The 27,651-nt window shown below is 41.4% G+C and overlaps 5 protein-coding genes across 6 annotated transcripts; 1 reads left to right on the top strand and 4 right to left on the bottom strand.

The window, feature by feature from the left end:
- The first annotated feature begins 58 nt into the window (after window positions 1-58).
- Window positions 59-4,314, top strand: lin37 (lin-37 DREAM MuvB core complex component). The gene is made up of 9 exons (XM_050047549.1): window positions 59-598; window positions 875-950; window positions 1,038-1,088; window positions 1,248-1,277; window positions 1,493-1,578; window positions 1,743-1,903; window positions 3,246-3,377; window positions 3,533-3,606; window positions 3,875-4,314. The coding sequence occupies exons 1-9, from the start codon at window positions 565-567 to the stop codon at window positions 3,960-3,962; spliced, it is 732 nt and encodes a 243-aa protein (XP_049903506.1). The 5' UTR covers window positions 59-564; the 3' UTR covers window positions 3,963-4,314.
- A 696-nt stretch (window positions 4,315-5,010) lies between these two features.
- Window positions 5,011-7,586, bottom strand: LOC126392245 (chemerin-like receptor 1). Its single transcript, XM_050047548.1, has 2 exons — window positions 7,472-7,586; window positions 5,011-7,038 (listed from the first exon to the last, which is right to left on the bottom strand). Exons 1-2 carry the CDS (start codon window positions 7,479-7,481, stop codon window positions 5,951-5,953), a joined length of 1,098 nt encoding a protein of 365 aa, XP_049903505.1. The 5' UTR covers window positions 7,482-7,586; the 3' UTR covers window positions 5,011-5,950.
- Window positions 7,587-7,720: 134 nt separating this feature from the next.
- LOC126391648 (chymotrypsin-like protease CTRL-1) lies at window positions 7,721-9,795 on the bottom strand. Its single transcript, XM_050046541.1, has 7 exons — window positions 9,678-9,795; window positions 9,400-9,500; window positions 9,223-9,302; window positions 9,036-9,117; window positions 8,742-8,922; window positions 8,449-8,579; window positions 7,721-8,057 (listed from the first exon to the last, which is right to left on the bottom strand). The coding sequence occupies exons 1-7, from the start codon at window positions 9,721-9,723 to the stop codon at window positions 7,896-7,898; spliced, it is 783 nt and encodes a 260-aa protein (XP_049902498.1). The 5' UTR covers window positions 9,724-9,795; the 3' UTR covers window positions 7,721-7,895.
- Window positions 9,796-10,455: 660 nt separating this feature from the next.
- On the bottom strand, window positions 10,456-15,853 carry hsc70 (heat shock cognate 70). The gene is made up of 9 exons (XM_050046805.1): window positions 15,731-15,853; window positions 14,107-14,311; window positions 13,797-14,002; window positions 13,099-13,251; window positions 12,471-13,026; window positions 12,119-12,321; window positions 11,807-12,005; window positions 11,439-11,671; window positions 10,456-11,003 (listed from the first exon to the last, which is right to left on the bottom strand). Exons 2-9 carry the CDS (start codon window positions 14,309-14,311, stop codon window positions 10,797-10,799), a joined length of 1,962 nt encoding a protein of 653 aa, XP_049902762.1. The 5' UTR covers window positions 15,731-15,853; the 3' UTR covers window positions 10,456-10,796.
- Window positions 15,854-17,367: 1,514 nt separating this feature from the next.
- On the bottom strand, window positions 17,368-25,010 carry si:dkey-238d18.4 (TBC1 domain family member 15). 2 transcript variants are annotated; one of them, XM_050047676.1, is made up of 10 exons: window positions 24,474-25,009; window positions 23,046-23,231; window positions 22,787-22,905; window positions 22,143-22,246; window positions 20,425-20,492; window positions 20,141-20,287; window positions 18,957-19,047; window positions 18,474-18,622; window positions 18,229-18,370; window positions 17,368-18,131 (listed from the first exon to the last, which is right to left on the bottom strand). In XM_050047676.1, the coding sequence occupies exons 1-10, from the start codon at window positions 24,682-24,684 to the stop codon at window positions 17,963-17,965; spliced, it is 1,386 nt and encodes a 461-aa protein (XP_049903633.1). In that variant the 5' UTR covers window positions 24,685-25,009; the 3' UTR covers window positions 17,368-17,962. The 2 variants fall into 2 exon arrangements, with proteins under 2 accessions (XP_049903633.1, XP_049903634.1); XM_050047677.1 differs by lacking the exon at window positions 20,141-20,287 and having other exon boundaries at window positions 24,474-25,010.
- Window positions 25,011-27,651: the final 2,641 nt, after the last annotated feature.

Here is a 27,651-nt window from a genome sequence, read left to right as displayed (position 1 = left end):
GCCAATTACATAGAACGTCGTCGCTGCTCAAGAGCCAATCAGTTAATAGGAAACCGGCAGCGCGCGGAAGAGGAAAGTCTGCAAATGTCCGTTGATCAAAACAAGCTAAGTTAGCAACGGTAATTTGAGCTAGTACGCTCGACGGTCCGAAATAAAATTAAAGCGTCCAGTTTGCAGTTTATTACCAGTGAATATATGGAAACCGCTGGGGGGACCTGTTAGATAGGTAATCGTTATAATGGGTAAACGCATATATCGTTGGGCGTAAGAAACTACGCTAGCTTAAACGTTTTCCAATGGTTAAAAGTGCTAATGCAGAGGGTGGCTAGCTGATTGGAAACCTAACCGCAGCTAACGTTAGCTAACGTTAACGTTAGCAAGCAACGTCCCGTACCTGTCCTACGATAGTGTTGTCAAATAACACAACATTAGCGTCAGTTACAAGTCGTTATCAACCAGAGAGTGTGCATTTAGATTTTTGTGATACGACAGTGAACGTGTGGTTGTAAAAGTCTGCATTTTCCCCAGTTAAATTTGATATATAACGTTAGAAAGGTGGAGATAATGCACCACGTCAAGATCAAGACTGAAAGGCCAGGTAAGAGGCTGCTTTTTAAGATTTTCACAAAAAATAACCTGTAATAAAACATGTTTTACCCCAAAGGTGTTCTGATTTAAATGTCCTCCCGGCCTAGCCCATTGTAACGTTAGTAGACATTATAGTCATTACCTTATTCAAAATCTATGAGAATGTAAAGCATGAAAAATGAGAATGTCACCTACCTTTAATATAAACCCCTCAATGTGGGTTTTCTATTCATTGTTTTTTCTATAAAACACCCACTGTTTATAACCTTTATCGTTACTTCTGCAGACATAGAGGGGGCTGGTGCACGCAGCAGATTGGATGCTGTGTTAAAGGGACTCGTAGAGAGGAGTGAGAATGAAAGGTCAGTAAAATTATCATCATTAAGATTTTAAACGCATTCAATGATTGTGATTACTTTTCAATCAGAGTCATATTGTATTTTAAACAGGGAGCAAAATGAGGGTGATACTGGAAAAATATCAGCGGACTCCTTAAACAAGTACGGATCAATGATTTTGATTTCACACATTTGTCAGATTTTTAGATTGTTAAGTGGCTGGTGCTGTGAAGCTAGTGAATGACTGTTATCTCATTTCAACATTAATTACAGAGTGTAAAAGCCTGTTTATATATTTCATGTTTCACTTGCTGTTTCTAGGGATTTGTCTCCATCGTCTGCTGGAAAAAGGCAAGTGATTCAGTAATGCAAAAACATGTACATATAATTTATTTGTCTACAATTGGAGCTGAAAATAATTCTCTGCGGTCCTGCCCTGATAAAGATTTTATAATTTTACATTGGCAAGTTGCATATCTGCACACCATGATATATTTATAAGCTGTAAAGCTTATGATTTTTTCTCCACGTGCAATAAGTCCACATCCTTGCTTTGATTCTTCCAGGCCATCAGCTCGATTTCCACAGCACCGGAGGAAGAAGCGAAAAGAGATGGATGAGGGCATACCAGAGAGCAATCAGCACAAACAAAGTAAACTTGCTGCAAATATTGAAAACAATGCCGCAAGAAATGACATTGTAGTAGTATCCTTTGTGTCGTTCAGTTACTGCGTAGTCACTCTGCCTTTCACTTAATTGAACAGTTTCTTACGTTTTCTATATCCTCCCCGTTTTCTGTTTTTCTCCTCATTTTAGATGCTTACATTATTAAGTTGTTTGATCGCAGTGTGGATCTGGCTCAGTTCAACACCAGCACCCCTCTGTATCCTATCTGCCGTGCCTGGATGAGAAACAATCCTTCTGTCCGAGTGCCACCTGCTTCCCCAAGCCCCCCACACAGCATGGTGGAGGAAGAGGTGAGGCTATAGTTACAGTTATGTTGAATAACTTCAGGTTTATTCAAAATATGCAAACATCACCAAAAAGGCAAATATCACTTTAAAGTTATACTTTACTGTAAATCTATTTTCAGAAATATGACCGTATTATCACTATATTGCATCAAACGCCAGGGGAATACTACTTATGGAGCTGAATATAACAAACATACTTAACACTATGCCTTGGATTTTAACACACCTACAAACACTGTAACGTATAGACCACCACATAAAAATGAGCAGGTTGTTGTTAACAGCTCAGGACAGTTAGAGTGTCTGCAGCTGTCATAAACGCTTGATCTAATTTAATTTATTCATCTTTTAATGTATTTTTGTCAAAGTAAGTTGAACTCTTTTGCATAAAAGTTCACAATTTTGATGTTTCAAACATTAAACATTAAATGTAAGTGTCTGATACCTGTAGACACCCTGACTGTTTTCTGGGAATTATTTAAAATGCAGTACTGTATCTGTGTTTCTTAATTCAGTTTATTCCTTCATATATGGTCTGGGTTTTTTTGTTTTTTTTACTGTAAATGTTTAAAATTTTGCAAGTGCAAAATGTCGGTATGACAGAGCCTAACATTGATGAACCATGACACAGTTACACTGGGCTCTTACAAGCCACTAGCACCTCTCTGCCTCTTTCTGACTTTCACCATGGCTCTCTCTGGTGGCTGAGCAATAGAAAGCTGCAAATAAAAACAGGAGTGTTGTGCTGTGTTCATGGTTCCCTCTGAAAATGATGGTGGTAGTAATTCATGGCAGTAATAAAGGAAAATGTCTGCAGTGTTGTCACTATCAGTATTTTTCACCATAATATATATATATAGTCAACCTGGTATACTGGACACCTCTGTTGCAACGGGCAGTGACTGTAGTTATCATGGATCAAAGTGTATACAGCTGACTCTATAACTGCATATAACTCTCTTTGCCTGTCAGAAAACATGTGTATTTGTTGTTTAAGCAAGACAAGAAATTGCTCTTAAGTGTTTCAGTTGTAATTATCAGTGTTTTGAGCACCTCAAACAAATTTCCATTCCTGCATTTTGCAATTTGTTTGTACAGACTTTGTAAAACACCAAAGTTTTAATCGTTATTATTCGTATAAAAAGTAATTTTGCAGAAAATTGTTTTTGAAACAGTGAAATGAAAATTTAAACTAAGCAATAATGAGACCACTTAAAATACTAACTAGTTAGTAGTAGTAATTTCTTTGGCCTGGAGATGTCATCATGCCACAGTCACAGAATAATTTTGCGTAAATGACTGTTACACTGCATTTCTTTTTAAAAATATTTCTTTCTTTTACCAGCTTACAGACATGATGAATGGTAAAGCCCAGAATGTGTACAGACTCCCTCCTCCGACATCCTGTCCCGTCAGCACGTCTGGTGAACCCATCAATCTCAGGATCCCGCAGACTGAAAAACCTACTGTTACCAAGGTTCTGTGTAATACATGCATGAGAGTTATTGATGGTGTTTGACTTGGATAATGATATTAAATGAAACAGCAATTATTACATCAAATTAATTATTTATTTTTAAGTTAACTTATGATTTATAACTAACTAAATCTGAATGTTTTCTCTCTCCACAGTTAACAGATTCAGTTCCTCTATCAGGTGCTCTCATATGTGACCACATGGAACGTTGGAAAAAGATAAGGCAAAAGTATGCTCTTCATGAAAAGCAACTTTTTCTTTTACTGATAAAAATATTCACATTGTCAATGACCTGTGTACGGGAGGGAACTCACCTCGAGGTCAGGCTTTTACCTGTGGGTGTTTCACTTGCTCAGCATGTAACATACTTGAATTGTTGCTGTCATGAAGTTGCATCAGGATATAAATTTATGCAGTTTAGATTTTTAAAGAACCACTGAAACATCCAAAAGTTTGGATCGAGTTGAGCTGACCCACATTGGTCTTGTTTTCTCCAGATGGAAGGAGTGCTCTAACAAGAACCAGTTACGATACAGCGAGAGTATCAAGATCCTTAAGGAGATGAAGGACCTCTACGATCGCTAACCGGCTCGCACTGTAGCTCTCCACCACAGAATGGACTCTATGCAGCTGGAAAGAAGCCACGGCGTAGCAGTCAGTGTTCAAACACACCTGCCATCTTCACACTCTGATTCAAACTAAAGCATGAACAGATCCTCGAGCCTTAAACAGACCATTTGTCCTATGCATTGTAGAAATACAGTAATTTGAAAAAAAGTGTGCTGCAGTTTCTTGAGCAGGTATGTGTTCCAGTTTGATGTGTTTTTTTATTCTAAAATAATTGTGAAGATGTCTGAATAAATTAAATGGCTCCTCAGTTTTCCAGGAACACTGTGATTTGTAAATCCTCATCATAAACAAGACTGATTAAAGTCCACCTGTGTCTCCTCTTCTCTCAGATTTGGATCATACAACAAAGCAGCAAAGATAAAATAAAAGAGGTTTCTTATGAGAGGTTGTCTGATCAGTCCATAACAGCGGCCTGTAGATAACATTTTGTTTTCACTGGCTTGGTTCTTTGTCAGCTCTCTAAACCACAAGTGAACTCCTAGTAACTGTTGTGAAGAGTCCGTTAATGGGCACATCCTCCATATGTGCTCTCTGTTGTAATATTGATGACGTGATGGCAGTTACAAAAACTAAAGGGGTCAGCACGTATTTTTCCTCTACTGCAGCACATTAATTGTGAATTTTTACAGTGACTGAGATTAGAGTGGTTACTGTCGTTTCATAGCTGATATCTTAGATGAACAGTGTAGGGACTGCAGTCCTTTGTGCAGTCCTAGTGTTGTGATATGGGAATCTTTTTGGTCAAAAACTGAGATAAGAATACAAAGTACTCCATGTACACCACCCCACTTCATTTATAATACTTGTTCACTGCATTAAAAAAAAAAGTGTTAAAGTGTTTTGTGTGATAAGCGATGCTTTAACTCTAAGCTATGAATAATAATAATCAAGTTGTGATGTACTTTCAAGTTAGAGAGTGGTTTTGTTTACCATTTTGGTATCCTGTAAGATAAAACATTGGTGAGCAGTGTGTTTATTCATGCAGAAGGAAGAGAACAGCCCATTAAAAATAAGACTTTATTCACTGTATCAAAATGCATATAGCTCAGTTATTAAAGCTCAGACTTGCGCGATAGTATCATGGATACTGCAGTGGACAATTTGCTCATCAATAAGCATGGGTAAATAAGAAGTTCATCCAAAGGTTATAAGCATAAACATAAAACTGGTCTCTTTATCACGTGAGTTTCAGGTAATTCCATATCTGATGTCTTGAAGGTTACAGTGGTACAAAATAAGTCATTGTTACACGGAGAAATTCATATGTACATCTTACATCACAACACACCCGCGTAGGTGTTTTCAATTATTCTGGCTGATTAGATCTGTCACAGGCGTAGATTTTTTGACAACGATACACACACGCACATCCACCTCAATATTTACAACACCAATAAAAAAAAAATCAAAAGTAGCAGAGGACTTTAATTTTGTCAAACTGGATCAGGATCATAGGTGCAATAGTGCCTCTGGCAAAGTAGGTAATAAGAGTTTGCCGCCTCCAAAGCCATGGTTGCAATCTGCCATTAAAGGGAGAGAGGATAACACATCTATGAAGCAGGAAGCTCAATTATCATACACTGGTTCAGAAAAGACACAAACGGATGCATTAAAAAAACATCACCAGAGTGCAGGAAATAAAGCGTTTGATGTTCATTTCTTATCAGCTTTAAGTGAAAACACCTAATCGTGTATAGGCGATTAAAAAAACATTCAAATCACTCATTACAAACATCCAACTCATTTTTTTTCTGTGCACAAATGCATTGTCTGAATCAACATGCCATTTTCAGTATGTGCTCAGTTTGGCTTTAAAAAGATATCTGTACCCATAAAATTTACATCGCCTGTAGTGGCGGTCCCAATCAGTGCTTAGGGTTTCTCTCTCTGCTGCGATAACCACTTTGCTTTCTGTGAAGTCAAAGCAAGTGGCTGTGGAGGCCTTACTCAGAGCTAACTGTCTCTTTGTCTTCTGTGATGACCACTTTGCTTTCGGTGTCTGAGGAAGTGGCCGTGCTTTTCCTCTCTGGAGGCGCAGTAGAGTCCGACTTCCGGGAAATCCGAGAAAAGTGTGACGATAAGGTGCGAGAGGACATAAAGGACAAGTGGTCCTCTGCCAGGGCGCTCTCTAGGACGTGGCATACGGACTGCTTGAGCTTCCTCTGGAATTCATCACACATGAAAACATAGAGAATGGGGTTCAGGCAGCTGTTAATAAAAGCCAGATTCAGAAGTAGAGAACCTGCAATAACAACATTATTCCGGAGTGAGGGGTCAGTATAGGACTTTAACTCTACGAAATGCACAATGTGGTAGGGCAACCAGCAGATGAAGAATGCAAGAATGATGGAGAAAACGATTCGCCGAGGTCTCTGTTTCCTGGTCCTCTGCAGGCGCCTGGCACGAACACTGATGGCCACATAAGAGACAAATATCACCAGGAATGGGATGAAGAAGCCCATAACAAAGCGAAAAATGCCGAGAGTCCATGCTTGTCTAAGTGTCATGTATGGAGTATAACTACAGGCAATCTTCCCCCCAGTTATCCTAAGCTCACGAAAAACAGCATAAGGGGTGCTGCAGACCATAGCAGCTATCCAGATGAAAATGCATATGATCTGGGCTTTGAAAACGGTGCGCTTGTTTTGTGCCCACACCACCCACCAGACTGACAGGAAACGATCAAGACTTATGGCTGTCAGGAGAAAGATACTGGCAAACATGTTGACCACAATCACAAAGCTGTTGAGCTTGCACATGAATCGTCCAAATTGCCATTGGTGATCCTGAGAGATAGAAATGATCGAGAAAATCAGGAAGGCCGTGAAGAGGAAGTCAGCTAGCGCCAAGTTGAGAAACCAGACTGAGTTGACTGTTCTCTTCATCCTGCAGCCTGTCACGTAGATGACCAGACTGTTGCCCAGAGTTCCAACCAGAAATATCACGCAGTAGATGACCAGGCAGGCTGTGCGTACATTCCTGAGAATCCCCTCCATCCTGTCTGGCTGACGTACAGTGGAAGTCATGTTATCTATTGAACAAAGAAGAAACGTGTCGTTACAGACATCACTATCTTTAACATGTTCTGGAACACGCACTGAGAAAACATTACTTTTACAACCAGATGAAGTAGGTGATCTGATTTTAATTAACTCTGCACTATTTTGTAGTTTTTATAATTGTATTTTTGAATGCTCCTGTCCTGGCTCATGTTCTGTGCAGCTCTGGCTCCCACTATAGCACCAGATTGGATGAAGCAGTCACAGAATACTTTGTACTAACGTGCAAGTTGACTTTACCAATCATTTCACTTAATTGTTGTAGTGTTTAGAAAACATCAACTATTAAATAAAAAGGAGGTTAATGCATATCTGTTTTAGATCAGTTAGCAAAAAATTAGAGTAGATCACTTTTCTGTTAATGCAATTTAAAAGCAATGCAATTATATGTTTAAAGTTTCTTACCAGTCCCCATGTTTTTTTACTTGAGTGGCGAGAGTCTGTCTTTATGCTGAGCTGATGTATCTTGTTCTGCCTTTACTGATTCTCTGATTCTCTCACTCCTCCTTCTCAGTTCATGCAGCTGCCAATGAGACAGTGCTTCTGCTGCAATTAGGCAATAAGCAATGTGCAGGGCGAGGGCAAAAAAACACTAGCACCTTAGAATATAATGCAATCCAACATGACTGTGCGACAAAAACACAAAAACCGACATTAGTGTTCTTAAGAGTTTTATTTTATGCATGATTTCTCATAGATGCACCAAACACATCAGTACACTGAGTACCATTCAAAGTCAATGGAAATAGCAGCTCATATTGACACTGCATAGAATCACTCATTGATCACAGTGAGGAACAGGACGATGGGAATTCTGTCTGTTTGCACGTTAGTTGGAAGCAACGGTCTGGTCGATCCAGCTGCGCAGGTAGGACACACGGGCGTACACGGCAGGGGCGCGCACGTTGCAGTTAGAGGTGCCCCAGGACACAATACCCACAAGGGACCACACTCCACCATTCTCACAGACCAGAGGGCCACCGGAGTCACCCTGAAATGAGACAGATAGGTTTTTACTAATTGATTTTCACAAGCATGCATGGAGTCACTTAATAAAAGCCTGGATCAATCTCTTGACATGGCTTGATCGTGAGAGGACTTTGTGGTTTAAGTTTTGTACAGGATGTGGGCTGGCGTGCCATGAGTCATTTACCACCCACGAAAACGTGTGAGAACATTATTGTTGAGTGAGAAGACAGAACCCTTTTTAATGACTCATTTATTAATGGTAAAGTATGCACATTATTAATTGTTTGCAAAATCTATTCATAGCTCGATCAATCAATCATGAACACTTGCTTCATAACTGTCCTTCAGCTGATTGTTGTTTTGAGGAATTACTTTTTATAAATCTGTATTCAGGCGCCGTAATTAGTTGTTACCTGACAGGAGGATACTCCAGAAGCACCGGCACAGATCATGGCATCAGTGATTCTATTATAACCCCAGTACTGCTTGCACTGAGCAGGGCTGAGCAGAGGCAGGCCGGTCTGCTGGAGGTAGCGGGGGCTTGCTGAGAACGGAGGAGAAATGGGGATGAAGCTCGCTGCAGAATTAAATCTTTTCCATCGTTCTTAGTCGTGCCTTTATATTTTCCCCTTTGTGGAAATGGAACCGTTCATACGTGTGTAAATTTACCCTGTGTGTGAGATTTAGAAAGCAGGCGCTCACTCACAGGTTTGGCCGGTCTTGCCCCACCCAGTGGTGACACATCTGGTTCCAGAGGGGATGTTGGTGCTGGAGGAGGCCAGGCATACAGGAGACACACGGGATGTCATCTGCACTGGGGAGGACAGCCTCAGAAGGGTGATGTCATTGTTGAAGTTCTGGGTGTTGTAGTAGGGGTGAGTGATGGCCTGGGTGGAGAGATGAGCATAATGACAAATCTACCCAGAAAATGGCTAATTCAAGTAAAAGATTACATTTTTATGAAGAACAGGAAGCTTATATGTGTTGTAGTGTGGCTTACCCTGGAAATGGACTTGACCTGAATTGGCTCACTGCTGGACTGACGATCGTGCTCTCCCAGGATAACACGGTGGCTTCTAGGACTGAAGAGAATAAAAACATACAGAGGAAGTCATTACAGAGATGGCAAAGTCGTTTTGTTTTTCTTTTGTTCTCATGTGGATGTGGGATATGGCGACATCACTTACGACACACGGCAGTGAGCAGCAGTGACAACCCAGTACTGGTTGATCAGGGATCCCCCACAGAAGTGGAATCCCCTACCATCCTAGACGTGACAACATGCATAGTTACAATATTTCCTTAATGGCGATTTCTGTATTAAAACAAGGGGCTGAGGTTGGAGGGTGCATTATGCAGGCTACCTGAAGTGAAACCTGCCAAGGCCAGGACCCAGACACAGCGGTCTGCCCATTGACAATCTTGTTGTCTCTCACTTGGGGCTTGATAGCAGGCACTCCACACCCTGTGGCCAAATCACACAACCCAAAAATTAACTGCTGTTCTGAGTATTATTATGTTGCAATCTTATTAATGTGGCATCAGCCAAACATTAGGAATGATACCCATGTGTGTTATCTCAAAAAAAAAGAAAAGTTTCCTACAGATTAATACATCTGCTGGTAAACCGCCAGTCACTCACCCAGTGCAGAGGCCACAAGAGCCAAACAACTGACAAGCAAGAACATGGCTGTGTCTCGATCGTGATTCACTTCCCTGAGTGCTGGCAGTGGTGGACACTGGCTTTTATATGTGTAGTTATCAACACTTGACCCTGAGTTCCATGTGTAGCACTGCATATTGCAGGTACCCCCCCACCACACAGACACACACACGCAGACACACATCGATTGGTCTGGGAAGAGAACATCTGGTTATAACTGAAACATTCATCCACTAAGTCTTAGGCTTGTGTTTGTCCTGTTCTTGTGCACATAGGTCATGGCTTTTAGCAAACAAATTGTTGCGTAATCATTCTATTGGTAAGAATTAACAACACTGCCCGTCGATATGCTGAGGAGAGAGGGAAAAAAAGCGTTTTATAGTCCATGCATTCTTAAACTAAGGTGGATGATACATTTGCATCACAGTCTGTTGGGGTGTGTATGCTCTTGCTTTACCTCCTTGTTTCACACCTCACACAAGCAAGAAGCAACACCTGCTTTTAATCAGATTTAAAAAAAAAAAAAAAGTCATTTCCTGTTTGTAATACTAGGCAACATACAGGAAGACAGATATAGATCTTAACCATTGTGGTCTGCTTATAGGAACCAGATTTATCTACAGGTCAATCTACACGTTTCAACAGCAGCATGTCGAGAGTCCCAGAGCACAGGTATTTTATGCACTAATAGATATATTGTATATCTGATTCAGAAATGTAATGGTATTAAAAGATATTAATTACAAGACACACAGAGTCCATTTTGCAAATCAGAATCCCGTTGGTAATCTTTATTGATTTAATGTTCAGAAAACAAAGATGAAAAGAGGTGAGTTTTTATCCTTCATGCGAATCGTCACTAGAGAGAAAAATACTGAAGACAACAAATGACTCTGATTATGTCTCACGTGACTAAATATTCTAACTGTGTGTAGGCTAAGTGTCAGGTCTGGTTATCTTAAAAGTTCTGAACAAATGAATTGAACAGCACACATTTAAATAAAAAAGCCTGCAATCTCATGTATTGGATTTGTAATCAGTAAATAGCTTTGAGGAAGTATGTTGGGATCTGGGATGAGGATACTCTCAGCACAGTGTTTAGTCGACCTCCTCAATAGTTGGCCCAGAGGAAGAGCCACCTCCAGCTCCACCGGGGAAGCCACCAGGCATTCCTCCAGGCATCCCTCCTGGCATTCCTCCTGGCATTCCTCCTGGCATACCCCCCTGATACAGCTTGGTGATGATGGGGTTGCACACCTTCTCTAATTCCTTCTGCTGGTGCTCGTACTCATCCTTCTCTGCCGTCTGGGTAACAGAAGCAACAAACAATTCGTTGTCATGGAGGACTTGGCAAGTTGGTAAATATTGCAGTTGTTTACTGTATTGAAATGACTTCTAAGGGAAGTAAAAAGTGGTTCACTGATTCACAAGGTGCATGGAGAGTGAGGAAACACTGGAAAATGTCAAAAGAGCTCCAGCAACACTTGTGGTATGAAAAACAACTTCATTTATTGGCATCAGCTTGTGGCTGATGAAGGCCAAAAGCCAAAACCCGTCGGTCAAAAAATTAAGTTGTTTTGCATAACACACGTGTTGCTGGAGCTCTTTTGACATTTTCTCAGGGAAGTAAGAAATTTGTTTAACATTGTTTTCACGATTTAGGGCACCATTCTGCTTTCACAATGTGAGCCAAAGAGGAACCTGTTTGAAGACTTAGGGTTCAGTCAACAGTATTTTTACCTGGTTCCTGTCCAGCCAGGCAATGACTTCATTGCACTTGTCTACAATGGTCTTTTTGTCCTCGGGGCTGATCTTGTCTTGGAGCTTCTCGTCCTCCACAGTGCTCTTCATGTTGAAGGCCAGAGACTCGAGAGCGTTCTTGGCTGTGACCTTGTCTCTCTGGGCCTCATCCTCACTCCTGAACTGCTCTGCCTCCTGCACCATCTGCTCAATCTCCTCCTTGCTCAACCGCCCTATGAGAGGATGAAATACAAAGCTGTGTACCTCCTGTGCAATATTTATTATTGTCCCTAATCATGTGTGGCATTTCTCTAGCTTCTGTACTAAATCGGCTCCTGATTTAAGAAGTATTTAATATGTTTACCTACCTTTATCATTGGTGATGGTGATCTTGTTCTCCTTTCCAGTGCTTTTGTCCACTGCAGACACATTGAGAATGCCATTGGCATCAATGTCAAAGGTCACCTCAATCTGAGGGACACCTCTGGGAGCAGGTGGAATACCGGTCAGCTCAAACTTGCCCAGGATATTATTGTCCTTGGTCATGGCTCTCTCACCTTCATAAACCTGAAAACAATTACTCAGATCAGATTCTGTTGCATCGGTGAGCACTTACAGGAGTAACTGTAATATACCAGGGCAACGGGGAGTGAATTATTGTTTGTTTAGAACTTTCCTACCTGAATAAGCACACCAGGTTGGTTGTCTGAATAGGTGGTAAAGGTCTGGGTTTGCTTGGTGGGAATAGTGGTGTTCCTTTTGATAAGGACAGTCATTACTCCCCCAGCGGTCTCAATTCCCAGGGACAGAGGCGTGACATCCAGCAGGAGCAGGTCTTGTACATTCTCAGACTTATCACCAGCCAAGATGGCTGCCTGAACAGCTGTGAAGAGTTTCCAAATGGTGAAACTAATGCCATGATAAGAAAGCTTTCATATAAACCACTTAATTATGTTTGAATGACAGCTTTGTACTAAAATAGTAAGATGACTATAAAATGACTATAAAACTAAATGCTGTAGAGATACCCACCAGCACCATAAGCCACAGCCTCATCAGGGTTGATGCTCTTATTGAGGTCACGGCCATTGAAGAAGTCCTGCAGCAGCTTTTGAATCTTGGGGATACGTGTGGAGCCACCCACCAGGACAATGTCATGGATCTGAGCCTTGTCCATCTTGGCATCCCTCAGGGCCTTCTCCACAGGCTCGAGGGTTCCACGGAACAGGTCTGCATTGAGCTCCTCAAAACGGGCCCTGGTGATGGAAGTGTAGAAATCTGCTCCTTCGTAGAGCGAATCGATCTCAATGCTGGCCTGGGTGCTGCTGGAGAGGGTGCGCTTGGCACGCTCGCAGGCTGTGCGCAGACGACGCACGGCTCGCTTGTTGTTGGTGATTTCCTTTTTGAACTTGCGCTTGAACTCAGCGATGAAGTGGTTGACCATGCGGTTGTCAAAGTCCTCACCGCCCAAGTGGGTGTCACCGGCTGTGGACTTCACTTCAAAGATGCCATCCTCAATAGTCAGGATAGAAACATCGAAAGTCCCACCTCCAAGGTCAAAGATGAGGACGTTACGTTCGCTGCCAACCTAAAATAAATCGTGAAAATTACGAAAAGAAACATGAAATAGTTTAGGGTTTGCCTTTTATTAGTTAGTTACCTTTTTGTCCAGGCCATACGCAATGGCTGCAGCAGTGGGCTCATTGATGATGCGCAGCACATTAAGCCCAGCGATGGTTCCAGCGTCTTTGGTGGCTTGACGCTGGGAGTCATTGAAGTAAGCAGGAACTGTGATAACAGCGTTGGTCACAGGCTGTGAAGACAGTAAGACCTTGAGTCAATGAGGCTGTTCTCATGCGATGTTTGTACGTTTTCCTAAAAAGTAATGTACCAAAATTCACACATATCCCAAGTAATCATAAGCCAGTAATTTGTGAATAACCCACGTCTTTGGAAAAGCTTCGATCATGTGACCAATGAACATAAGAAGGCAGGTTGCAGTGGTGGATGGGCCACAAGGACCTCAGGACTTTCGCCCAAGAGACTGGTGTTCAGAACCATGTATACTTTGAGTTATTTTAAGGTACGTCTTCGCCATGTTTCTTTTCCTTAACATAACCACAGTAACTGTACTTGCTTAAACCTAACCTTTGTAACTTAACGCTAAGTGAGTAACGTCATTTGTGGGGCATTCATAGGGTATCATACAAACCGTTGTACGAGGATACAATGGATCAAAAAATGACATTTGTGTGTTAAAGGCACATGTTGAAACTTGTGAAACACCCTTTTGTCTGCATAAAATCAAACAACCCTGTGTCATTTCAAGCAAAGTGTTGTACACTTCTCGTCACCTACCTTGCCAAGATAAGCCTCCGAGATCTCCTTCATCTTGGTGAGGACCATCGAGGAAATCTCCTCCGCGTAGAAGGTTTTCATCTCACCCTTATATTCAACCTCCACCTTGGGTTTGGATGCATCATTCACAACCTTGAAGGGCCAGTGCTTCATGTCTGCCTGCACCACAAGATCGTCAAACTTACGACCGATCAGACGCTTGGCATCTAAAGGAGATTTAAGAGAAAAAAACACAAGACTCTGTAAGTCATATGCTCATTTTGGAACACTTTTTCTGAGCCTGTTGCATTTTGAGTGTTGCAGTCCTTACCAAACACAGTGTTGGCTGGGTTCATGGCCACCTGGTTCTTGGCAGCATCTCCAATCAGTCTCTCAGTGTCTGTGAAGGCCACATAGCTGGGAGTGGTCCTGTTTCCTTGGTCATTGGCAATGATTTCCACTTTGCCATGCTGGAAGATGCCCACACAGGAATATGTGGTGCCCAGATCAATGCCTACTGCTGGTCCTTTGGACATCTTAGATAGAAGAAAAAAGAACTGTGTTAGTAATTGCAGACTTTTTAAAAATGTTGTACAGTGATCCTATATTAGTGTATGGAAAGTATTCATCATCACCGAATGAAGGATTTATGCTTATTTTGATGTTTACTATTGTAGCTGTTTCATACTTGGGCTTTAAAAGTGTATCTTTATAGTATTTTTAAAGCAATGTGTACGCACCTGCATACTATGTTTACCTGTGTATACCTACTGTGGGTGAATCTACAACGATGTGCCTATTTCTGTTACAGAAACCCAAATGCAAGGCCACGTGAGGCCCAAAAAGTGGTGGAGTGTCATCCATGGCGTAGTGGCTTAAATCACCTCCTGACACTCGAGACCATACGACTTGACTGTGTCACACACTGCCCTTTAATCCCCCCCCCCCCCCCCCCTCTCTCAGCAACAGTCAGGCTGGTGAAATGTGATGTGATCCTGGAGTAGTGATCAGTGTGTCTCTTTTCCGACAGCTGGCTCCAAATAGCTAGCCCTTACTATAATAAGTATCAGCGTATCTACATGGCAATGAATGGAAGGTGGCTAAAAATTAACAGATCACTTATCAATGGTGAGCGGGCAAGACTTGCTTGGTTTCCATTAAACTGGCCTTCAAAAAACAAACAAACAACACACACAGAGAGCTACAGCTTTGAGGTGCTGGAACAAACATATCTGATAAGTGAGGAACGAAACAAAAGCATCCTGTTGCCTCACTTCTTGGCTCTGACAAAACATGCAGACTCAGGCAGGAAATTCAATTTTCAGAAGCTGCGAAACACATATTCCACACAAATATTTGATCACATTAGAGAGTGCAAAACCTCCATATGCTTAACGGTGAAAGCAGAAACTTTAATTTAATGTCCCAGAACTGCTCCAACTAGGACAGACTATTGAATTATCACTCGTTATCCAGTTGTGTAACACAGAGCAGAAAATGCTGACAAAGTGCTTTTGCTTCACTGCCTGTCTATACGCCCACATCTGAAACTGCCATGTGCAGTACCCCCCCCCTCAAAAAAAAAAAAGTTCGTACATGATAATAACAGTACTGTGGCCTGTGAAAAACTGATACACATACAGAGGCAGTTTGCGTTAGTCATACAGTATGGTGAATGTTCAGTGTTCTCATATCAGGATCACGTCTGACTGACACTGTTCTTTTAAAGATATGAATATTCATAATCATTCATAGAGCCATTTTGTCTGCAGCCACTGAACTGTGTGTTTTTTCATAGGGATTCTGCTTCAGCTCGTCATGCCATCGTTTGACAGACACCATGCAGGCCTCGCTTATTTGGAAACACCTCTCACATTTGGCAGTTAGGCTTTCAAAGCAGCGAGCAAGACAGACTACGAAGCCAGGCTGAGAGCAATGCTTATCGAAGGGGTTACCTTGTGCTGTCAGATGTTCAAGACTTTAGAGTTTACTGAGTTAGAGCGGTGCTTTGTTTTTCGCCCAGCACACGACACTCCTCTCCAGCACTCCTTTCCCTCTCCTGGCAGGCGGACTAAGAGGTCGAGTGTCTCTGCTCTCCAGTGTATATAGAGGACTGTACAGGGAGAGCCCATAAGGGTGTCAGGTGACTCCACCAAGGAAAGTTCTAGGCCCGTGTTTTGGCTCATTGACTGGATTTCCTAGAATGAAAGCTTGCTGTTGTTACTACTGTAGCTATCTGCTAGCTGGGCTAAACGAACCAACAAAAAGTAAAATAAAAAAATGTTAATGATGATGAAGCTTTGATTTGGCATCCAAACTAAACATGTTGTCACTAATTTGAGAGCAGTGCTCTGTTATGAAAAAAGTAGTTCCTGAAAATTGACAATGTTGTTCACATGTTCAGTTGCCCTCGCTGCTGGGACATTGAACAATACACAGTATAACTTCTGCAGACTTCCAGAGAGTTCGCGAAGGGTGCAGACTTTACCAATTCATTGCAATGTGGACATGACGTAGTTTTTTTCAATTGCTGACTCAAAAATCAAAACATATGAATGCGTAAAATAGTTACTGGTAGTTATTAGAATACTACTTGATTCTTGTAGGCCGGAAATAATATTCAGCCACATCATGATACCGAAATATGTAGAAGTATAGGTTATCAAAATGAATTTTGTTATTGCAGTCTAACCCTGTAGGCTGCACAGTGTAATACCAAATATGTAGGCTAGAAAATTGGTCATTATAGTCTGGTCCTTATATACAAACATTTCTGTATTTGAATGTGTATAGCCTATGTTCTTAAGGGATTCATTAATATTTTGTTCAGTCACAAAAAGCCTATACATGGGATTTATATATTTTTATCAACAGGGACAGATGAGCAGACACTATTTATCAACTTGTGTGAGAAATATGACAGCGGCGATCAGCGATTGTATATGACTGTAGTTGTTGCTTGAACATTTTTACTGCAACGAATGAAACAGACTTGAGGCCTGTCTATCAGAGGCTTGCAGTCCTCGCAGACATCACGTGGTGACAGTGAACATACCACAGTACATATGACTTCAGTCCACAAGTGCTTAGTCTGCAAGTCCATAGGGTGGACATTTGGATTCAGCTTTGTCACATGGGAGATGTTTCAGTTCTGCAACCTCACCACTATTTGCCACTAAATCCTACACACTGGACCTTTAAATTGCAGGAGCGGAAGTTCGATTCCCGACTCCTCCAGTTCTGTTCTCCTGTCCACATATTTGAGTGTCCTTGAGCAATACGCTGAACCCCAAGTTGCTCTGCTGCTGTCTGTCCATATGTGTGAATGAGATGCAGAAACTGTAAAGCACTGTATGTTTGAATAAGTGTGGTTTCAAAAAGCCATGTACTTTGTGTCTCTAGAGAACTGTATTCTTTTGCATTCCTATATTTCAAATTCAGTGTAAATTATTTTTGTATCTCTGTTGACCTGTGGTTGGTTGGTAATATGAGGGGTCTGTCATTCAAAGCATGAACCAAAATTCAAGTACTAAAAGTCAGTGCTAACGTCCTGTGTTATGTGAGGTGTATAAGAAAACAGTACTCATTCGTCAGTAGTTTTATTGAGGTATCATTTAATGTCATCAATATTGTGTGTGTGTTTTGTTCTCTATAAAGACACCGCAGGTTTTCCTTCCCCTTATGGTACGGTGCCTCTGCCAGAGCTCAAGTCCTGGATGTCTGTTCTTGTTGCATAGGCCTCTCTGCCACATAGGCCATCTGGCATTAAATATAACTGCGGTTTGTTAAAGACACCACCTGTTGCGACACACCAGATCTTCACACACGCCTGTTGAGTAGTTGTTTTCTCGTAGCAGTTGGATATTGCATAACCCAGGAGAATAAGTCCTTTAGAGCGTGGATTTTCATGTCCATGAGCTTAAGCTTTTCGTATTCAGGGCAGTCCAGGAGAGCAACCAAAAATAACTCACAGTTGGTGTCGGTCAACTGTCTTACAATAAATATTTTACATTTATAATACACAGCAGATCAAATTTAAGGTAAGCAGCCGTCAGTGTGTTTCCCTCAGAAATAAAAACTAAGACAAAGAATATGTGCCATCACAACTCCAAACAGGGATTATATATGTCCCTTGTTAAAAAAACATTTCAGTTTCATTGCAATCTTTGACAATTAAATAGCAGCTATCACTTTAAAACAAGTAAACTACGGAGTTGATAAAGAAAGTCCTCTCCTTTGCTCTTGTGTGCTCTGCAGCGCCCATTCATATAGTCCCAGGCACAGCGCTTGCAGTAGTTGTACAGATGGTGCTCTGCTTTCTTCAGTGTGCTGTTCAGGTCCAACGTTCCCTGAAGGCTGCACAAAAAGGCAACGGTTAACCAACACATTCATTAACAAACACATAATCCATTTTTCTGTGATGAAATGTTCACGTCTTAGCACACAGACTAACCTGCTGGTAAACTGGATGAGCTGTACGTCATCTCGGCACCGCAGCAGAGACTCTCTGTTCTCTAACAGGATGGCTGCGCAGATGAAGAGCTCAAAGGTGAAGTCAGTGTTGATGGCCTGCAGCTCTGACTCCGAACTGTCCTCTGCAGAAACATATCGACACATTGAAGTCAGACATCTCACAGAGGTAACTATACCTCCACATTCAGCCTTGTTTATTCTGCCAACTCGAGCTCTTTGTTTCACCTGTGCTGGAGTGCTGTGCCAGCCGTTCCTGATAACGGGCTCGGTCTACTTGCTGGGAGATAAGCTCCAGGTGGTCGCAGCTCAGGATCTCGAACAAACGTAGTGCGTCGCTGTGTTCAAACTCCCTCTGGAAACCCAGCAGCAGCCACCTTAAAGGTCGCACAACACATGCACACACACATGAAACAATATATAAAATCCATGGACATGAAGCAGCGCTATGCAGCTCTTTTTATTGACCTGTCCAAAGCTTTACTTTGACTGATTGATTCTAATATTGACTCTAATATTTCTACATGTTCCTGTGTTTTTATTGTGTGGTTGTTTGGCTGTAACTTTCTGTGTGCTGCTCTCTTGGCCAGGTCTCCATTTTAAAAGAGATTGTGGATCTCACGTGACTTACCTGGTTAAATATGGGTTAAAAAAACATTTGAAATAGAGAATAAAAATACAGGATGATATTAAAGATCTGCAGATATTTACCTGTGGCAGAAGGTGAAGCTCTCCATGCTGTCTGTGACCAAATGAGCATACAGCTGAGGGTCCAGTTCCTTCAATAGGGCAGCCTCCAACTCTAAAAGACATGAAACACAACTCTTTAATATGATTAAACTGCAGAATCTTAACTTATTTTTAGATTTGCAGTGAACTCTGTGGTGGCTAAACTGGGTCAAATTTGGGCAAGACCAGTAAAACCACTGTAGAATAACCGAGAAAAAATAACAACCTTCACATTTGCAGTTTTCTTTTAGTGTAAACAAGTACAAGTACATTTTAAAAACATGTATCTGTTTACATAAAAGATGATGAACAGTTTTGGCCGTACTTCAGCTGTAGGATTCCACCAAAAGTGGAATGTTGCACAATATTCAATATCTTTACATATGACCACAATACGAGGACTGTATTCTGGACACGGTGGCATTTTACATAAAGTAGAGGGCTCATTTAACTTGGTCCTGAAAGCTGCACCTCTTGGCCCTCACAACTGCTTCAAGATTAGGTGTGCAAAGTCATCTAGTGGGCTGGATTGGACCCTCTGGGGGGCCGGTTCTGGCCCCCAGGCTGTATGTTTGACACCCCTGGGCTAAACCTCTCATAACAAAAGCTTTGTTCCCTGGTCTTGACGGATTTTATTACATTACTCCAGTGTTTTTTTTGTGTTTCGGCACAGTCTATTTTGTTCATATTTTGCATGGTTTTTCCTGAATGCCTGATCTAGCATCAATCTTCTCATAAATGGACAAATAAAGACATGTCAGATTTTTGAATAAACTAATCAGTCCAATATACAGCAAGAGAAAAACCCCAAACACTTGTACAATAATATACACAATCAGTGTTGGAAAGTTACTGAGCACAATACTTTCAAATGAATTAATGTCATTAATTTCAAATGCACATATTTTACTTGTAACAGGCATATTTCTACACTGTGGTACTGCAACTTTTACTGAAGTAAAAGTACTTTTTCCACCACTGTATACAATATATACTGTGACAGACTGGAATTATTGCTTTTGAGTCAATGTCTTTGTTTCACCACTAGAGGTCCTAAATCTTTTCTTGCAGTTACATTCAGGAACAAATCTCATCTCACCCCATATAAATCCTGGACACCCAACATGTGTAACACATGAGGTTGCATTTATTTTTAGTCATCCCACCTATTTTTCTGTGCAGACCATCAGCCCTGAAGTCCTTAGAGAACTTCTCCATGTAGCAGGAGAAACTCCAGAAGGTGTCGACCTCCGAGTCGAGAACCTCCAGGAACCGGCTGCACAGGTCATTCATTCCTTGGGCATAACTGACCTCTGGATCAACAAACGAGACAAGACAAGTGGTGCACAAACAGCTAACAGTGACTTTAACTGCACAACACACAGTCTCTATTGTTGTCTGCTCTTGTCAGTGTCAATAAACCTGAGGTGTGCTTGTTCTTGTTGTTTACCTGGATGAAAAGCAGCGTAAGTGATGAGGATATCTCTCAACACCAGCAGATTGCCCGAACCTTCATCCCTGCGGACACATGAGGGAGCACAGTTAGTTGAACAAATTAGAAACGTATTTGATGTGCACTATGTAGAGATAGCAGCTTCCTTATGCCTCTGTAGTGGGGATACTCAACTGACTTTGCCCAGGGGCCACTTTTGCAAACTGACAGGAGGCCAGGGGCCAGTTTCTATAATTTGAGGATATCTGGGGCTTAGCCTGGACCTCTGTCAGGGGGTCAAGTGGATCCTCCTTTGGCACTTTTTGATAATTCAAGCTCTATTTTGATGCTTTTTTCTAATGCACTTGGCATCTTATTAACATTCAAAGTCCGAGTGTGAATCAATTTATTTTCATGGTGAATTCGAAAATGGTCGGTGTGCCACACTGCACCCTATCAGGCCAGATTTGGACTGCAGGCCATTAGTTTCAGTATCACCGCTCAGTAGTTACAAAAATTATCCACAGAAACATAACATACGATGACAGTTGCTCCCTCATATTTATAGTGCATTTAACAATGAACAAAGATTTATTTATTTTTCTATGAGAGAAATACAAAATTAGTTATATTAGTTTACTTGATAGATTTTATTCTTTAATATACTATCAGCACTTATACAGTAAGTGATACAAATTTGCTGATTCAAGCAGCCACAATTTAAAATTGAGCTCTCCACTGTTCATTTTTAATTTATGTTAGGGCTGCACAATTTGAGGAAAATATGCGATAACGTTGTTAAATATTTTGTTAACAATACAAGGGTACTTCTGCTGCTTTCAGTATACTGCTAAAACACAACACATTGCTCGCTGCATTAAAAAAATCTAAGGAAATTATTTCCAACACAGTTTTTTTGAAGGAACTTCACATTAAGCTGAAATGCAGTTTTCTACTGAGACTCTCTTTCAAATACCTCAAGTGCAATATCAAGTACCTGAGTGCAACACTGCAGGCTTTCGGAATATGTTAATCATGCAAGATGACATCCTGATGAGGATTTAAAAACAGACAAACAAAAAACAGAAAGAAAGAAAGAGATTGTGTAGCCCTACTTTATGTAAATTATTTCAGTATTGTACCAACACGTTTGTATTTAGGAGAAGCAGTCAGGCTGGTACTGCAGCCCTGAGGGGGAGGAGACAAAATGTCTTGGTTGCTCCAAAATCAAGTTTGGCCTGTTTATTCTCTCCAGTGTTGATCTAAATTCAGAGCAACTCACAGCTCACTGGACTTTATAATCTTTGAATTAAATACCAAACTTTTTTTTCTGTTAACATGTAGAAAATGCTGATAGCCTGTACACGGCTGGTTGTAAAGTTTAAGCTGTAAGACTTACAGCCTAATGCGGGGGAAACAAAACGTGAGATACTTACATAACTAAGGGTTGTGTAATAATACTGGCAGGAATCCTTGCTTCTTGTAAATATTACAAACTTGATGCAGCCTTAAAACTTACCGTCTTGAACAATAATTTACCACAGTCTATCACTGTTTGTTTTCCTCTGTGGGTCAAATGAAGTGAGCAGAAACAGACTAATCCCCTTCAGCTGCTTAAAACAAAATGTCTGGATGTTTACTCCCACAAACGTCATGTCAAGGGACTGGAAGTGGATTCCACACACGTATCTTAAGTATAGCAAAAAACAACACAACAATGGTTAAATATTACTCACTGGTAATAGCTCAGGTCTCTGTTAGTTCTAGGCACATCCTTGTCAATGATTCTTGTGGCTTCCCGCAGCTCCTCTTGGTCGAACGTGACCCGCTCAAACAATATCTGGTAACGGGAAGGAAATATGTTTGACCACTAGTGGTCTGTGTGTCAAGTCAAATAAAATTTATTTATAGAGCCCCAAACCGCACATTACAAGTATGCCTCAAGTGGCTTTACAATACGAACAGCATAGAGTCCTTTGACCATTGAAAAACCCAACACCTTGCTCTTGCACTTGAAATGGGAATAATAATGTACAGTATGGGCTGTAAACTTTTGTCAGGTCATTCTGTTGAAGCTGCATGTGAAGTATGATTGTAAATACACAAATATATCAGTACTTCTTAAGTGCACACACTCTCCAGATACAGGTGCTTAAGAATTCAGCGAGTACAGAAGGATCAAATGATACCATATGTAAATAAGCCATGAAGTATTTGTTTAACATAATAAGATCCTGTTGCGTAATATCTCTAAACATACTTCACTCCTCCCACTTTAAACACTGGAATGGAACCGCAGAAATCTAAAGCAGAAGTGCACTGGATAGAAAAACAGAAAATAAAGAAGGTAAAATTCAACACTATATTTGACTCATCTGACCTGTGCCTGAAGCTCCAAGAACCCCAGTCTGTCTCTGACCTCCTCAGACTGATCCTGGGTCTGTTGCTGGGCCTGTGCCTGCCTCTGGTCAAAGTACCTGACTGCTGCAACCAACTCAGCTGGAGTGGAGACAGGATCATGAGGTCACAGACGTTTTAAAAGACAGAAAGTAGGGCAGAAAAAAAAGAGAATAAAACGTTGAGGCAGCTGAGAGCCATATGACTTCCTTTATTGTGTTGGTGCATGTTAGAGCTTTTACCATCAGTGCCATTGAGGTGCATCCGCACTGCCGAGGGAAGGAACTGCTGCCATTTTCTCTTCATGACCCGGTAACGTATGACCATCTGCTCCTGCAGCAGAGAGCGCTCTAATGCTGTAGAGCTGCATGGGTACATCCCAAACAGGAAACGCCACACCAGGCCACGCTCAGAGGGACACACACCACCTGGATGGGGATCGAAAAACTTTTGATCATTTATAGTTATCAATATGAGCATCATAAATATACATAAACATCGTAAAGATTATTTGAGTGAATATCATTCAGTCAAACCAATCTTCACTAGACCAAAACAAACATTGAACAGATCACATTGAGAATTGCAACTGAGAAAACAGAGAATTTTTAAGACGCGGATTGATTGCCGATCCAAATTTGGTGAACTTTACCCTGCTTCCATCAGGATTTAAGATGAGGATTTGTCTTATGTAATGTTTTGCTCTGCAGGTTCTTTAATCTTTGGTTTCCATGCTTCCATGTAGGGGTGGAATGTGCATAAAGGTCAAAAGGCCAAACGAAGGAGGGTGAGTCCACATTCCTGCTCATATGATAGATTCAAAGTGATGTTTTACCCCAGCGGGAACTCTTCTGTGTAGATGTCTGTTGTCCTGTGCTTGGTGCCCAATCAGCATGCCAAGTTAGTGCCAGGACCAGCTGAGCGACAGTCTGGGGATTGTGTTCATAGGCTCGTTCAACACATGTATGCACATCTGAAACACTAATCCAGATGTGTCCTCATTGCTGAGCTTCACACACTTCACTGAATGTTCTCGTCTGGCTGGTGAATCCCATGTGATTTTATTCTGCTTCTCGGAAATCTCACAAACCATAAATAGTTATCGGTGTAGTCACGCTGGACTTCTGTGCTCCAGGGGGTCAGAAGCACAACGCAATGTTGGATTTTAGAGAATGGGCTGACTATGGCTCAGCTAATGTCCTGAAGCAAAGCATCACTTGACTTCCTCTAGATCTGCAGGAATGGTCACTGATGCGTCTGATAATAATAATCCCTGTTGAAGAATTTACTGTAACAGCAAGACAGTGTTCAGCTTGAAAAACCATATAGATTATATAGTTTTATAAGTGCGTGACAAGCACTTTTATGTCACACCACAATGCAGAAATATGAATAACCTCTCAAATATGATTTTCGCTGGATTAAACATTTCTAAATGGGCATTATGGGATTATTAGAGATTTATTTTTGGCCTGCTGTGACCTCACAATTATTAGTTTCTACTGCATTAATTCAAACTGAGCCAGTGACAAATACTTATGTTGCATGCCAAATTATTGCACATGAATGAAGACAAAGTTGTCTTGAATGCTATGCAAGGTCAAGCTGTATAAATTCCACATATTTATGAATTGCATAATATTCTAGATAGATGGATAGATAAATAATACCGTTTTTGAAAATATGCATCCTCAGTCTTGACTCGTCCACCCTGCCCTCAGCGTCCATGACTCCAGGTAAGGTGAGACGTGCTGTGGACAGAGCAGGAGAGCTGAGAGCTGCTACTCCTCCCCGACAGCGGACATCTGCCTGCTGACTGTCCGGTGATCTCGTCTCCTCTCCCGCTGCCTGCCGCGGACACCCGTGATCCACATCCTCCATCTCTGCCCGCAGTCCTGGCGATCACAGCGCGCACGCACAGGTGAAGGAGTAGTGTTAGTTTGTTGCATCCACGGAGCCTCAGCACACTGTCATCCTGCTGCACACTCCCCACTGCTCCTTATACAGCGCGTCTCTTCCCGAAAGCCATATGGAGCTGAGAGCAGCCAGGACAGGACCGAGCTCTGCCAACAGGAGTCGACTCAAGATCACAAAACTTGTTGAATGAGTTTCAGCGAACCGTTTGCAGCCCCGTTGAGTCTCATCTGGCCATCTGGGAGTCATATGACTGCACCTTGAGATCCGAGTTTGGCCCACATTCCAGGTGGACTACAGAGCCAAAGTTCACAGAGGAGTTGTGAGCATGTCTCACTCCACCTAGTGGCTTCATTTAACAGCACCAAGCACCAAAAGTTAAATTCCAGGAGTGGCTCTGACAGACAGGACAAAACATATTCGTGTAGAACAGACACAATTATCCGTCTTTATTCTGGTATTATTTAATGAAGCTTAATTAGAGGAACAGACTTGGGGCACTTGCTGCTTGCCATTTTACTCATCCACCCATGTACGTGGGTATGTGTGGGTTATTTCTATTTTTTTCATGGATGGATTAATGAATGGGCCTACCAGACACAGGCCCAGGGGCTCAAAGTCCCAACCAAAAAGACACAAACTTTGGTCAAAGAGACTGAAACAACTACACAAAACAACCAAAAAGACACACTTTGCTCAAAGACACTGAAACAGCTACACAAAACAACCACAAGAAGACACAAAATGACTCTAAAGAGACACAAAACCAACGCAAGGAGACTCAAAATGACTGAAAAGCAACAGAAAAAGACACAAAATGAACACAAAAAGACACAAACTTTGCTCAAAGAGACTGAAACAACCACAGAGAGACACAAAATGACTATAAAGAGACACAAAACCAGCACAAGGAGACACAAAACAACCAAAAAGACACAAACTTTGCTCAAAGAGACTGAAACAACTACGCAAAACAATGAGAAGAAGACACAAAATGACTCTAAAGAGACACAAAACCAGCACAAGGAGACTCAAAATGACTGAAAAGCAACAGAAAAAGACACAAAATGAACTACAAAAAGACACAAAACAACCACAAGGAGACACAAAATGACTATAAAGAGACACAAAACCTCATAACGACTCCAAAGTGATGCAAAAGCACCACAAACTCTGTGTCATGCTCCTGTGTAGGAGAGGTGGTGGGGCCTTTTGCACGTTTGGCCCTGGGGGCTGTTGTCTCATCATCCACATCCACCCATGTTTATTTCCAGTAGAATTCAACATGGGAAGTGACAAAGTTTGCCTGCTTGCTTTTGCTAGTGGAACAAAACAAGAAACCCAAGAACAGCCAAATGATAAGTTAAAGAAAGTGATCTCATAATTGTGGGGTACAATGTGATATATGGGGGAAAATAAAGCAGCTCCTCCTAAAGCAGCAACGCAATAGGTTAAATAATATATCTAAATGTGCAGTGAAGGTCTGATGATGGTTTTATTTACAGAAAACAACAAAAACACTGACCTCACTGAGTTTTTGACCTGAGATAGCTGCTGTTGTCAGCTACCAACATACAGTCCATGATCTCTAATCTTAACAGCTGTAACAGCAGTGTCACTGTCAGCAGCAGGAGACACATTAACAACACTGTGTGAAAAGCTTTAAAAGATAAGCCCACATTGTTTCCAAGTCTATCTTATAACAGTCCTGTCATTGTGTACATTTAAAGAATTATTGATCTCTATAATCACTCCTCCTGTCTGTACTGGCTGCAGAGTCTTCCCTTTCTACTGTCTGAGTTTAAACTGAAGTGACGGGGGCAAAATCCAGTCAGAGCAAATATGCATTCTAAAGTTCATTTAAAGCTAATACGAGGCTTTAAGTCAAACGGGTATCTGTCTGTTTAACATGAAAATCCCTCCTTGTGCTTTTATACACTGCGTTTCTGCAGCAGAGGGACGGTAACACACAGAGGGAAACTGGTGCCAAAAAGACTGTAACTTTGAAAGATAAAATTTGAGGTGTCACACTCAGACTGCTGAAACCTTTTAGTTACCTTTCTGGCCAATAGGAGAAACTGGTCATTATTTTATTCAATCTATATTTAATCAGGCAGTCTCACTGAGATTAAGGCCTCTTTTCAAAGAGAGGCTAGTGAACAAGACACATTTATAAGAACACAATCAGCAAAATTTTCTTAGAATTTCCCCTTAAAGTTAAGACTAAGTCCTTAAGATAAAAGTTCACAGAGCATCTTAGACCTTAAAATAGTGTAAGGAGCAGGGAGGAGGACTTCTAAGGGGCTTAAGAGTTTCTTAAGCACAGGAGTAAAATGGTGGAAACACAAAAAAGGTCGTAGAAATGTTCTCCAAATGCTGGATGACAGTAAGTAAATGAAATGCTACAGATTAGACCATGCAGGGATAATATGTGTGGCTAATGTCATTAGGGATCCACACACATTTCCCACCTAACACTAAACACCAGAAATAAAATGATGACAACACTGCAGCAGTGATGACTTGGGTCTGTCTCAACCTTCCATCAGCAGAGTGATCACTCTAACAATGACAACACTTTCACAGTCAGCAGTGCATTTCATTTCCACTGGGTGTCCACATGTTGCAGGGTCATAAAAGGGCATGTCTGTGACAACCAATCACATCTGTTAAAAGAATGTGTCATACCTAGCAACAGGCTCACTAAGGTAAATGTTTCTGTCTTTTCTTTGCTCATAGTTGCTCTGAGAACTTTCCTAAATCACTCCAAAGCTAGGACTCCTTACTTACTTAAATTTCTAGGCTAAGTTAGGAGATTCTCAAAATCTTACTATATAATGACGAAAACTCTGTGTGTGTGTCTGTTCCACGTTTTTCTCCTCACTGACTTGGTCAATCCATGTGAAATTTGGCACAGTGGTAGAGGGTCATGGG

Source organism: Epinephelus moara, chromosome 6 (genome assembly GCF_006386435.1).
Source record: "Epinephelus moara isolate mb chromosome 6, YSFRI_EMoa_1.0, whole genome shotgun sequence".
Classification (NCBI taxonomy): Eukaryota; Metazoa; Chordata; class Actinopteri; order Perciformes; family Serranidae; genus Epinephelus; species Epinephelus moara.
This window is presented reverse-complemented; position numbering and strand designations above follow the sequence as displayed.

Excerpts from the sequence above, each read along its gene's own strand:
- LOC126391648 (XM_050046541.1), bottom strand. The coding sequence starts at position 9,723 with ATGTTCTTGCTTGTCAGTTGTTTGGCTCTTGTGGCCTCTGCACTGG. Across the intron at positions 9,501-9,677 it reads TCTTGTGGCCTCTGCACTGG|GGTGTGGAGTGCCTGCTATC; the intron begins GTGAGTGACTGG and ends ATTTGGCCACAG. Across the intron at positions 9,118-9,222 it reads GCTGCTCACTGCCGTGTGTC|TCCTAGAAGCCACCGTGTTA; the intron begins GTAAGTGATGTC and ends TATTCTCTTCAG.
- si:dkey-238d18.4 (XM_050047676.1), bottom strand. The coding sequence starts at position 24,684 with ATGGAGGATGTGGATCACGGGTGTCCGCGGCAGGCAGCGGGAGAGGAG. Across the intron at positions 23,232-24,473 it reads GATGCATATTTTCAAAAACG|GTGGTGTGTGTCCCTCTGAG; the intron begins GTATTATTTATC and ends ATCCCCATCCAG. Across the intron at positions 18,371-18,473 it reads GGCACAGCACTCCAGCACAG|AGGACAGTTCGGAGTCAGAG; the intron begins GTGAAACAAAGA and ends ATGTTTCTGCAG.
- lin37 (XM_050047549.1), top strand. The coding sequence starts at position 565 with ATGCACCACGTCAAGATCAAGACTGAAAGGCCAG. Across the intron at positions 1,278-1,492 it reads CCATCGTCTGCTGGAAAAAG|GCCATCAGCTCGATTTCCAC; the intron begins GCAAGTGATTCA and ends TGATTCTTCCAG. Across the intron at positions 3,607-3,874 it reads TGGAAAAAGATAAGGCAAAA|ATGGAAGGAGTGCTCTAACA; the intron begins GTATGCTCTTCA and ends TGTTTTCTCCAG.
- hsc70 (XM_050046805.1), bottom strand. The coding sequence starts at position 14,311 with ATGTCCAAAGGACCAGCAGTAGGCATTGATCTGGGCACCACATATTCC. Across the intron at positions 14,003-14,106 it reads CCCAGCCAACACTGTGTTTG|ATGCCAAGCGTCTGATCGGT; the intron begins GTAAGGACTGCA and ends AATCTCCTTTAG. Across the intron at positions 11,672-11,806 it reads CACCATCACCAATGATAAAG|GGCGGTTGAGCAAGGAGGAG; the intron begins GTAGGTAAACAT and ends ATCCTCTCATAG.